Genomic DNA, 12,949 nt, shown 5'->3' on the forward strand with positions numbered 1-12,949 from the left:
TGGGTGATTTCTTTATGATAGCCATTCTTTCTGTGGTGAGATAATATTTCACTGTTGTTTTAATTTGCACTTCACAGATGGCTAGTGATGTGGAGCATTTTTTCATATATTTATTTGCTTCTTTAATTTCATCCTCTGAGAAGCGTGTGTTCATCTCGGATGCCCATTTCTGGACTGGGTCTTTAAATTTTGTGCCCTAGTGTTTTTTAGTTCTTTATAAATTCTAGAGAGCAGACCTTTGTCTGAGTACTTGGAAAATAGCTTTTAAATGATACACCTCCCAAAAAAGTGAATAAAAGAAAAAAAAATCATGAATTATATATCATTAAAATGGAAACCTGTTTTTTGAAAAACCACGTGTCTGTTGTTAAAAAAAAAGCTACAAATTAAGAGAAAGCATTTGTAAGTCATATATTTGATGAACATTTTAAAACCAAAATATATAAAATCTCTCAAAACACTAATAATTTCAGATTAGAATTTGGGCAAAAGATTCAAAGAAGCTTTGCTTTAGAGTTATTAGAAAATAAACACATTAGAAGCAATTCAACATCAATAGGTATCGAGAATTAAAAGTTAAAATAATGAAGTATCACTACGCATTTTCTCAGAGTAGCTAAAATTGTAAAAAGTGATGACAACAAATATTGACAACAGTTAGAAATAAGATCACATACATGCCTCTTATGGGAATGTCAAATGGTATATTCTGGAAAATCATTTGAAAGTTTCTTAAACTAAATATGCAGCAATCAGGTGACCTAGAATGGAACTCCTGGGTCTTTGTCACAGAGAAGTGTTATTTATGTTGATTCAGAATACAAAAATGTTGACATTTGTATTATTTATAGTAACCTAAGATTGGAAACATCCCCCACAACCTAAATGTGTAACAGAGACACTGCTGTACATCAATACTGTTGTACATACATGTCATGTAAGATGTCAGGAAAGCATTGTCCTCAGGCTGTTTTCAGGCTTGAAGAGAAGAAAAGTAAACACAAAGAATCCAATAATTAATTTAATTTATGTAGGTGCCTTATACAGAATAAAACAGAGTAATGGTCTGAAGGTCTAATCGGGGAAACAATTCCATGTGTAACAGCATCAAAAGGAATAAACTACTAAGAGTAAATTTGACAAAGAAAAATACTGGGAAGAAAAAAATAAATACTGGATTTTAAAAACTATAAAACATTTGAAACAGTAAAAAAGACTTAAGTAAATGGAAAGATACTCCAATATTGATAGATAAAAGTATTGATATTATTAAAATATCAGTGCTTCCTAGATTTATTTATAGATTAATTTAGTCCTTTCTTTACAGTTTCTGAAAAATTAGATTGTAGATGTCATAATGGAAATACAAGGACTCAGAATAGCTAAAACAGGCTCGGGATACAGCTCAATGGCACAGCACTTTCCTGACAAGCACAGGGTCCTGAATTGAGTTCCTATTTAATCCCCTTTGCCCCCACCCCAAATAGCTAAAAGAATTTTGAAAACTAATGAACAAGTTTTGCATATTCACCATTCTTTATTTCAACATCAAAGTTGTGGTAATTAAGACAGTATGGAACTAATAGTGAATTTGAAATTGAGAGTGTGGAAATGAACTCTGAAATTTATGGTTAATTGATTCTGGATGAGTCCTTCAAGATTTCAGGGAAGGGGTTGTGTGCATGCACAAGTGCCTTTTGTCCAGTGCACTGTTAATAGGGATTGCATCGCTTCTGTGTTTTACCTATGCATGCAATTTCTTTTTTACTGGATTAATATTTTCTCACACATGCACAGATGGCTGTTGCCTGTACACCTAGGAATGGGGTGGATCTGGTGTATGAGCATATTCCACAGTGATAAATAGTACATAGGTGTGCAAAGTGGTGTGTCCAGTTGTAATTTTATCAGCAGTATCTCTGCATGTTTGTCAGCACTTGACATTTTCAGCCTAATTTAATATTTCTGATGTATACATACATCCTAAGTTGTGGTATTAATATATGTTTCTCTGAAAGCTAATAACTTAGGGATTTTTGGTATGGCTTTATATGTCTTTTTGTGAAGTGCATATGAAAATGTCGTGCTATTTTCTTCCTGAATTGACTTCTTTTTTTCTTATGTATAGTAGGCTATACATTTTTCCTTCCTGATAGATGGGTTTGAACAAAAATTCTTGATATTAATGAAACCACTTTATGATACTTTTCATTTTTTTACCTTTTATAAAAATACAGGTGGTGGTAGTCTTCTGAAATCCTCTACAACAATGTCATAAATATTTTTAATATTTCATGAATGATGACCATGTAGTGGGGAAAGAAAACTTTCGTGGTTTTTTGCTGTACTTTTAAAGAGCTTTTGCTTGGACTTTTCCATTTAGGGCTGTCATTGAAGTAATCTTTGTACTACAGTGATAGGAGAATTGTGTGCCTTCACTATTCCTCTGTATTTTAATGCTGACTTTTTTCTTATTACTAAAATGGGTATATGTAGTTTAAAAATGCTTTCTTACTGTTTGTATCTATGTATGTATCTGTCTCTATATTTGTCTGTGTCATTTATTTTTGTTCTATTCATTTAGATCCTTTGGCTTTTTGGGGGGGTTCATTGGCTGTTTTTCTTTGCTTTTAGATGGATAGATAGTGCTTAAATTAGTATTTTTTAAGTTTTCTTATTTTGTACACATTTATTGCACATATTTTCCTCATAATGGTTTTCTGACATTGGGTGTTCTCATCTTCTTGTTTTTTATTTCTTTTAGTTAAAAAAAATTTCTCAACTTCTATTGTAACTTTTTCTTTGACCAGTGTATAGTACATAGTCACTCTTTCTTAGTGTTAGAAATAGCTCTACCTAACATGTCTTTTTCAACCTTAATAACATATATGTTTTTACTACTTATTACTAAACCATTCTTTATCATATGTAGATAAATCTTTTCTTAGTTGTCAGAAGTCATTTCATAAATTATATATTCGTATTTTAGATGTTTTTCTTCTGATTCATTTTTCCTGTAGCTTCTTGATTTGATAGAATTACTAATAACTGATTAAATGCATGAATAGTGACTTGTAAGAAGTTTTATATGCATTATAATATGTAGTTCCTTATTCTTCTTAATTATAGCATTATTTTAGTGGTTTTTATTGGCCATTTGCACTGTGGCATGACTTGTGTCAATATATAACCCTTCCTGTATATAATTAACATTTTATATAATTATTTGCAGAATCAAAGAATTCCATCAGACATGGTGTTTCTCAGAACTTCAGAGAAAGCAGGTATTTATTTTTTAGTATTATGACAGTTTGATATTTATTTTTAAAGATGAAAGTAAAATTATTGTCTAAAAATTCTAATTTAGATAATATTTTACACTCATTAATTTCTAAATAATTTCTGGTTATTGCTACTTAAAAAGATAATTTGATTTTTAAAAAAATTTTAGGAACCAGCCAGATAGCTCAGCATATTAAAGCACCTGACACTAAGAGCCTGGGGCTCGATCCCTGATCTGCCATGCTAGCCTTGCCCCCAGGGTGTGCTGAGACAACCATTGAGACTGGGCATGGTGGCATGCACCTGAAATCTCAGCACTTGGAAGCTGAAAACAGTAACATCACTTTGAGTCCAGTCTATGTAGTGAGACCTTGTAGATCTTGTGCTAAATTAATAAAAAAAGAAAACATTTTATTTTAAAGAGGAAAGTAAAAAACCAATAACGAGAAGATAGAAACAAAGCAACGTAAGATAATATAAATGGTACAGAATTTCAAAACAAGAATAGAAAATTAACAGTTGTTGTTCTTTTATATGTTGCTATCAAATTTGCAGCTCACATTGTCGGATATAGATATGCCAGATTGATCCAATTATCAAACATTGACTCTTCAGTAACTTGATTTTATAAAATGCGTGTTTAAAAAGTAATCATATCAGAACTTACCTATCCAGTAAATGTTTTCATTCAGATTTGTATTGATAGGTCTCCATTATGTCCCTCAAAATTTGATTGCTATATTTTATTTTCAATTTTATTGATCAGTTCTTTAAAAAATTATTTAACTTATTTAGCGCTAGGGACTGTTGCTTACAATATAAAAGGGAATAAGATCCATTTACAGCCTTCAAAGAGTCATGTGTTATGTATTTGTGGAAACACATACATTAACAGTTGGTAATAATTCTATTGTATGGCATAATAAAAATAATTATTTTGGGCTATAGGAGAGGATAGCTTACCCAATTTTATCTGGGTAAGTTGCTATGAACTTCACTGGAAGAGTAATGCTGAAGTGTCCTGAGTTTTCAACAATAAGAAGAAAGTGGAAAGGGATAACCGGATAGAAATTCATATGGCCAAGTTTAGGCCATGTTGAAAATCATTTATCTCATTTTGAATCTCTGACCTGTTCCTACTGATGTGATTCAGGTACTGCCTATGGGCACATTTCATCATCTCTCAACTGAGGGCAGTATATGAAGGAATGTAGAGATCCTTTCTGCCCTATACTTCCAACTTGAATTGTGTTTTTACAGGAAGCTCATTATATTCTTAGATTTTCTAAGCTTGGCATAAATATTATTATTTCTAGTGTGAATACTCTTGTATTGAGTTTTATTTCAGAAGTGTTGATTTTTCTTCTATTCATACAGTATTTGTTAATTAGTACATGTTTATGATAAAGAATGGTGATGTTCTGTTTAGGAAATTGTACATGCATATAACATATCTTGATCATTTTTAGTCCCCTTTTCCCTTTCCCTTGTTTTTTCTCCTCTCTACTCTCTATCCTTTCCTGATCTCTAAGACTCTAGTTTCTTACTGTCTTTATTTTATTCTTTCATTTATATTTCAGATTTCTCATGTATAGAAAATGTGTGATATTTAAACTTTGTCTTGTTTTGCTTGGCATGATGTTCTTGAGCTCCATTGATTTTTCTGCAACTGACATGATTCTATTCTTATAGATGAATAATATTTCACTGTATACCATATTTTCTTTACTCATTCATTTGTTGATAGGTTCCTAGGCTCTTTCCAGTGTGTAGCTTTGTTAAGTGCACTGCCATCAACTTGGACATGCATGTATTACTACAATATGCTGTCTTTAATTCTTTCCAGAGTAAATGCAAGAGAGAGAGAGAGTTGGATCAAGTGGAATTTCTATTTTTAGTTTTTAGAGGAATCTCCACATTGCTAGTACAGTGGTTATATTAGTTTACATTCCCACCATCAGTGTAGGAGGGGTGTAACTTACTTCCCCATCCTTTGCAGGAATTTATTGTTTTTTGTGTCTTGCTAGCCATACTGACACTGGTAAGATAGAATCTCAGAATTGCATTGCTGTCATGGCTGAAGATGTTGAGCAGCTTTTCATATACTTATTGATCATTTATACTTGTTCTTTGGAGAAGTATCTTTTCAGTTTTTTGCACTTTTTTTTGATTAGGACATTTGTTTTAGGGGGATTAATTTTTCTGAATTCTGGGTTTTCCTCTGTCAGAAGAGTAGCAATAATTGTCTTTTGTTCAGTAGGTTGTCTTTTCACTCTGATGTTTCATTTGCTGAACAGAAGCTTTTTAATTTGATGTAATTTTAATTGTTCTTAATATTATTTCTAGGGCTACTGGGGTTTATTGAGTAAGTTTTTGCCTGTGCTAATGACTTCAAGTATTTTATCTTCCAGTAACTTCTTAGTTTCTTTTGTCATATCTAGGTCTTTGATCCAGTTTGACTTGACTTTTAAACTGGGTACCAGATAGGGATCTAGTTTTAGTCTTCTGCAAAAGGATATCCAGCTTACCAGTACCATTTGGTAAAGAGGGTATCTTTTTGCTAATGTGGTTTTGGTCCTTTTGTAAAAATAAGACCTCTCTTTTCTTCTCTTGTGCAGCTGTGCTGAGGAAACACATGGATGTTTTGTATGACTGGTGTTTTGTATGACTGGTGCTTTGTATGCACTGGCCAGACCCTATTCCTGCCTAGTTCTCCTAGAAGCATCTTTTCAGACTTCTTCCTGTCTTTACCACCTGCCTGTTCATGTTCAGCTAATGGCCCTGCCTTAAACTTCACTACAAACACTGAAGCTCTCAGACTGGCAACTCCTTCCATGTCCTCCCTCTTGTCAAAGCCTAGTCTCTCCACTTACTTCAGAGCCTTTCTCATTAACAGGGGCCCAGTTATCCTACATTGATATCCTATTATCTCCTATCTCCACTATTCGTTTGCTGTAGGCATTAAATATGTCTCTATCCCATACTCCCCATGACATACCTTGATCTGTAGCTCCCCTCCTGTGTCTACTGAATAGGAAAGTTGTCCTAACCTTTGCCCCCATGGTTATTTCTCAGTGGTCTGACCCAGCTACATCTAAGTGTGTGCTCCGCCTGGTTTTTTAGGAAACTGGTTACCTTTTCTTGGACTTTAATTATCCTCTGAGACTAGTTTCACTTCAGGCTTGGTTGGAGGTGGTTAGCATGTGCAAAGGCCTTGATGAAAGAGAGTTCAGTTAATGTCTACTGTTTGAGCCTTTAATCTGTTTCTATTCAATATACCTAATTACTGATTAGGTAGGATTTATATCTGCTATTTTGCTGTTCTTTGTGTTTCTTATTTTTTTTGTGTGTTGTACTGCATCATTACTGTCTTCTTTTTGTGTAAATGTTTTCTACATACTAATTCTCCTGTCATTTGTTAATGTATATTTTAAAAATTACTTCATTAGTAGTTGCCCAGGGATTATAATTAAGACACCTTAGTCTTAGGTAGATTTACTTTTTTTTTTCTCGAGTAAGTGCTCCTCTAATTGTTACAAGGCCTGAGTTTTCCATGGTTGAAAAAGTTGCTTTTGATATGTTTTACTTGTATTCTCATTAGTTGCGGAGAAGTGGATTTTCAGAGGATTTTACACAACTATCCCTGATGTCACCACCTATTACTTAAAGTTCATTGCTGTCCAGAATAATGAACAATAGGATGCTTGCTTTGGGAGATAATTTTATGTTAATTATCCTTTTAATGATTGTGGTAGAAAATATAAGATTAGCAATATTATGGTAAATGTTGAAATTATTTTCAGTGGTTAACTTAAAAGGAAAAATATATAGCTTATGTAAGGAAATGAATTATGAAGAATACCAAGCCCTTTAAAACTGGAAGGTGGTTTGAAATGTCTGTTTTTTCAGAGGAGGAATATGAGGATGGGAGAACAAAAATGGCTTGCTTAAAATGATGTGACTCCTAGAAGTTTTGCAAATTCTTCAGTCTCCCTTGAAAAGGATGGAATATTAAACTATTTAACAAAGAAGACACTCTATTGTGTTAGTCTCAGAGAGATTATGTATCCATATTGATGGTGTTGTAAAAATGCTTTGTTTCTGGGGCCATGGATGGAGCTCAGTGACACAAGCACCTCACTGGCAAGTGCAAGGTTCTGAGATTGATTTCTGGTACAAGAAAGAAAGAGAGAGAAAGAGAGAAAGTGAAAAAGAAAGAAAGGAAGAAAGAGAGAGAGAATTTAAAATGGTCTGTTCTATAATCTTGTCTTATATTTTATATGGCATGGTGAACTATTCTGTGATACATTGATATTTAATAACATGAGCATTAGATCATGAATCCCTTTGATATTCTTTAAGAATTCTTTGAAAAAATGTAGTATACATGTATGCTAAGTTTTTGATTATTTACATATTTGCAAAAGATTACTAATATAGCAGAGTTTAGTTCTTATTGTAGTTTGTCTTAATTTGTGATTCTGTTTTATTAATTTTTCCTTAAATTTTTTAAATTTGCTGTTACAATAAAAATTACTAATCATTCATCTGCAGATATTAGGAAATCACATGTTTCCCATACTATTTTTCTTTTTATGAAATGGATCAGATATCTTCCAACTTGTATAACATTGGTCCCACAATATTGCCTTCAATGAGTTGTTTCAGAAATGCTTTTGGGTGATTTTAAGTAATTTAAAGTGTTTTAATGCCTAATATTTAGAAAACCAAAGAGGGTCCAAATTTATGTGTCACCTGCTAACACTCAGTATTGTTATTATTTTTTTGCTTTTCAGTTTTAGGTTAAAGAAACTTGTAATATATTGTTTATTATAATAAATATCTTTAGTGTTTTGTTGATACTGAAATCATAAGAGTGGCAACATGTTCACACTTAGCACCAGCTGGGTACTTGTCCATAAGCCCAGTGACTTGGTCCATGGCGATATGTTGACTGTGTATTAATGCGGAATATTCTGTCAAGCCCTGAGTGGATTATTTCTAATGTAAATTAAGCTATTGCTGTATCTAGTGACTGATAGCCTAAATTCTAATTAACCAATTGCTTTATTAGTTTAATTCAAAACAAATATCTCCCAAGTGCACAAAGTTCTTTCAGTGATGTTAAAAAGCACTGCTGTCTTAGAATTAAGTTTCATCAATGTCTTATAAATATTAATATTTTTTTGCTTGTATCCTAAGTGATGACATCATAGTTTAAGTGTTTGGGATCTAACATACTGCAGTATATCTGCTATGACCTGTTAGTAAGCTGAGGGTAGGTAGTTAAATGGCATGGTCCTCATCCATGTTATCTCTGGTGCTACTCATCTTGCCACCAACCTGAAGATTTCAGGCAGAGTGATAAGTTATATAAATGATTTAAAAATTAAGTTTAGTAGCCAGTGATCTGCTATTACAAATGGAAAGTCAATGTTTATTTTCCTTTTGTTGCATATATACCATAGTGCACATGTTTCATAGCTACTGAATATATAATCTGTTGTGTGTGCTTGCTGATGGCCACGTTACTTGTTAGGCTTTAAATGACTTGTCTTCTGTCTCGCCAAGTTCTGTCAGTTACTTTATCACCACTTGATGTGACTCTCCAGTGTGACACCTATACTAGTTGATCTTAATTTGGTGGTCATTAAACCTATCTGTCAACTCTTGTCAATTATACAAAATAAATTTAAGTGTTCATAAGAAGTCTGTAAAAAAAGGATGTAGCAATACTAATTTAATCATTTATTGTTGCTGAGCTTTAATTGACATCCAGTGTAGCTAGTGCTTTCTGTTAAGATCTGATCCTTCTAAAACTTGCCAAGCTGGCTGTACTTCAGATTTTGCTGTAGTCACCTAGCGCCTCTCCCTAAATCACACCAGTTACTGTGAGGTTTAGTAATGTTAACTGGACACAGGGTAAGATGATGTCATTTTGTCTCTTAAGTTTTAAACATAGGATATGTTTATTTAACATAAGATGTGTTTTTTATATTATCTTTTTTTGGGGGGTTTTTATTTTTTTTTGTTTTATTTTATTTTATTTTATTTTTATTTATTTATTTATTTATTTTTATTTATTTTTATTTTTTTATATTATCTTGTTTCCAGTGTTTAATACATTTACAGAGATCTAGATACTGATTTCATTTTTAGAAACAAAATTGGAGAAATTTAAAACATTGCAGAAATTCTCAGCATGATTTAAATTTTGGAAATCAAGAACACAGTCTCTAAAGATGTAAACTAGAATCTAGCTCATCTTTTAAAAAAATTTAAACGATTATATGAAATAGTGGAAAAAGCACATTGGAAATGGTGCAGAATTTCACTAGACAAAATAGAAATTTGACACTCGTTATATTACATAATGTTGTCTTCAACATCTAAGAAGGTTTTGTGTATTTTCTGAATATGCAAATATATAAGAAGAAATTCAACCTTGGAAAAACATTTAGCTTTATTTTATTATTATTATTAATGTATTTGGTACAAGGTCTCACTGTACAGCTTGGGTTTGTAGTGATCCTCCTGTTTTCAGCCTGCCCAGTGCTGGGATTACAGGCCTGCGCCACCATGCCCAGATTCAGCTGCCAACTCAGCACTCCCCAAGGGTGGGGCTGTCGCGGAATATGGTGCCTGGGATCAAACCCAGTCCCTGAACTGGCATAAAGGGGTGCTGAGTCCACTGAGTTATCTCGCCGGCCCTTGCATTTAACTTTAAAATAGCATGAATTACAAATTTTGTATATATTGCTTTTTAGTGGAAACAAGTCAGATTATACAGAGTATTCTTTTCATAGTTCATTTAATGAATGATACATAAGCATTTATATAATTATGTATATTTTTGAAAATGTCTGTAATCAGAGTATAATCTCCTTGAGTATATCATGAATTGCCAAAGCAAGCAGTTCTCTTAATCTTATTGTGCTTTAGAGAGGTGAACTGACCTCTCAGTCTCCAACATCCATTTGCACTGATAATATCTGTGTTAAGCTAGTTAAAAGGATTAAAAATAACATTGGTGATTGCATAGGTAGGGAACAGTTTAAGCATCTTTCAGTGTGGAGAATGGAATGCCTAAATCTGTGGTGTGAGGAGCACACAGAGAAAAAGCCTCTTGAATGAAAGAAAGCTTCTTTCTTGAATAAGTATGGGCAGGACTCTGCTGAATTGTGAGGAGCCATCAAACCACATGCAAACAATTGAAAAGGGTAAAACTCTAACTGGATAAGCAAGTTGAAATTCTGCCCTTGACCAGTAAGTGGCTTACATGGAACCAGAAAAGAAAATGTGGCTAGCTGCACTACAAGAGATAAACTTTGCAGAAATAGTTGAGTAAGGTCACTAAAAAAGTAAAGGACTAAAACAGTAAACCCCCAAGTAATTCTTTTAATCTTTATGTATTGGAGCTCAATATTCATAAATAAACTGTCAGAGTTCATGGATGAGGCAGGAGAGCTAGTGTGTATTCTGTCATTAAGCTCAGAGCTTTAGAGTCCATGGACCTAGTTAGGGCACCTAGATTCAACACTTTCTGATAAGAACTTGTATTGTCTACCTCTTGGCCTGGAGTAGGCTTAGAGAATGTCAGTTGCACTTAGGTAGTTGTATATGGCACTCAGTAAATATGCACATATTCTCGATATTAGTAACCTTCCCTGTTTTTTTTTTTTTTTTTTTTCCTTTTTTTTTTTTTTTTTTTTTTTTTTTTTTTTTTGAGGAGAAGGAAGTTATATCTGATCTATCTATCTATCTGTCTATCTACATATCTACATTTCTTGAGTAGCTTATGGCAGGGGTATTTTCAATCAGTAGGGAAGAATTCCCTCTTTCAGTTGGAGTATTATGTTGGTTTCTTGCCTTAGCAATCTTTGTGAGGTTTTTTTCCCCTAAATGAGCCAGGGCCTGGAGAGTATTTGCTCAGTCCTTCCTCTGCCTCTCACTTTTCCTTGCCAGTTACCCGAGTCTTAAGATACCCCAGTTACCTTTCTCCTGGTCTGCCACTGGAGCCCTTTTTCGTAATCCTGAGTTCTTAAATTTTTGGGCATACAGGCTGTACTTGTAGAGATGTCTGTTGCCTTTCTGGGGTGACCAGGGTGGGGTTTGGGAACACTTGTTGCATGGTTTTGTGGGCCTTCCGCTTCCTGGCTGGCCATCACAGGCATTCTCTTATAAATCCTTTTCCTAGACCCTTTCATAGAAAAGTTTTACCACCTGATTCTGGAGCAGGAATCTAGTTTATTTCAGGTGATAGGCAGTGCATATCATTGTAGAAATTTGGTGTTGAACTGTGTGATCAGGCCCATACTACATACTTCTTCCAGAACCTCTATTCCTCTTTTATTTTGGTTTAGTTGCTTATCTACTTTACTTACTAAACTGTAATTTCCTTAAGGTCAGTAGAATCCATGGAAGCTAGATAAAGTTATGCTTTTAACAGAAAGTGCTTGGTAAAAATGGGTAAATACGGTAGAGATTAGAGAGCTAAACTAAGTGACAGTGTCTATCTAAAGTTTTACTGAATGCTTGTAGATGTAAGTTTTCATTTACTTTTGAAAGTTTACTTTTAGATTGTTTCCCCATATTTGGGAAGTTTTCTGCTATTACTTCTGCCCATATTATTTTTGTATCACTTGTGTTGACTCCTTTCTCATTGATGCCTATTAATTTTATGTTCATCAGTGCATCACATCTGTTGAATTATTTTTTCCTGGATCTTAGTTGTTTGGGTTTGTACTTTAGGCCATTAGTTGTTTTTAAGAGATCTTTCCTTACCTTTTCACTAGCTGCAACAGTGTCTTCAAGGTCTAGAAGTATCTTCACTTTCATTCAGATGGCTTTGCTAACTTGTAAATGAGTTTTTAATTTCCTGAATATCTGAATCTGTTTCATGCATTCTATTTCTTTTCTATATTGCTCATTCAAAGTTTCCATCATTTTTCTATTCTCCTCTATTTTTTCCCCAATAACTTCTTTAGAAATGCTTAGTAATTCTTTCATTATAGTTGTCATTTCTTTTTTTATTTTTTAAACTTGGGAGATTACTTTTGATCTGGGAGATTTCCTCTGAAGCCTTCTGCAGTTGTTTCTTTACTTTGGATGTTATTTTTTTTTTCCATAATTTTATTGAGAAACAAATAGCAATGAGACAGTTTCAAACCAAATTGGTAGGACAGTTCCAATAATTAACACATTGCATACATTCTTCGTAGTAGTTAATTGCTGTACAAGATGCGGACATGATATCCTATATACAAACACTATTAGAACAAATCCCTCTATTCATTAAGAGAATGTAACTGTATATCGATCCTAACCATTTTGAATACACAGATACAAAATGGACATTCATCTCTATCCCCTTTGTTGTTTAGTTCCATTATTTGAATATTATAGGTGTGTTAACTCAGCATAATATTCTAAAAGAGTACAGTAGCCCATAATAGTATTGGGTTTTCCGTTTGACTGACAGTGTCAGAAATTGTTGACCTGAGTCCCCTACAGCTCAACATAACAGCATGGCTTTACTTCTTATACTTTGTTTTTATACTTTTCTGCTGAATGGTTAAGACCAAGGTAAAGCAGGACCTGTGCAACAAGAGTTGTAGCTTTTGGGTCTGATAAGGTCAGTGAAATCCCCTCAGGATTTATCCTGAGA

At 33.4% G+C, this 12,949-nt stretch overlaps 1 protein-coding gene across 7 annotated transcripts in view; it reads left to right on the plus strand.

Moving 5' to 3' along the window:
- Atp9b (ATPase phospholipid transporting 9B (putative)) overlaps positions 1 to 12,949 on the plus strand; it is a 449,279-nt gene that overhangs the window by 133,519 nt on the left and 302,811 nt on the right. For all 7 annotated transcript variants that reach the window (XM_023700057.1, XM_023700058.1, XM_023700059.1 and 4 more), the window contains exon 7: positions 3,233 to 3,284. In XM_023700057.1, the coding sequence (XP_023555825.1) occupies positions 3,233 to 3,284 (52 nt within the window). The remainder of the gene's footprint in view (positions 1 to 3,232; positions 3,285 to 12,949) is intronic.

This window comes from Octodon degus, unplaced genomic scaffold, assembly GCF_000260255.1.
Source record: "Octodon degus isolate 3935 unplaced genomic scaffold, OctDeg1.0 scaffold00120, whole genome shotgun sequence".
NCBI classification, from domain to species: Eukaryota; Metazoa; Chordata; class Mammalia; order Rodentia; family Octodontidae; genus Octodon; species Octodon degus.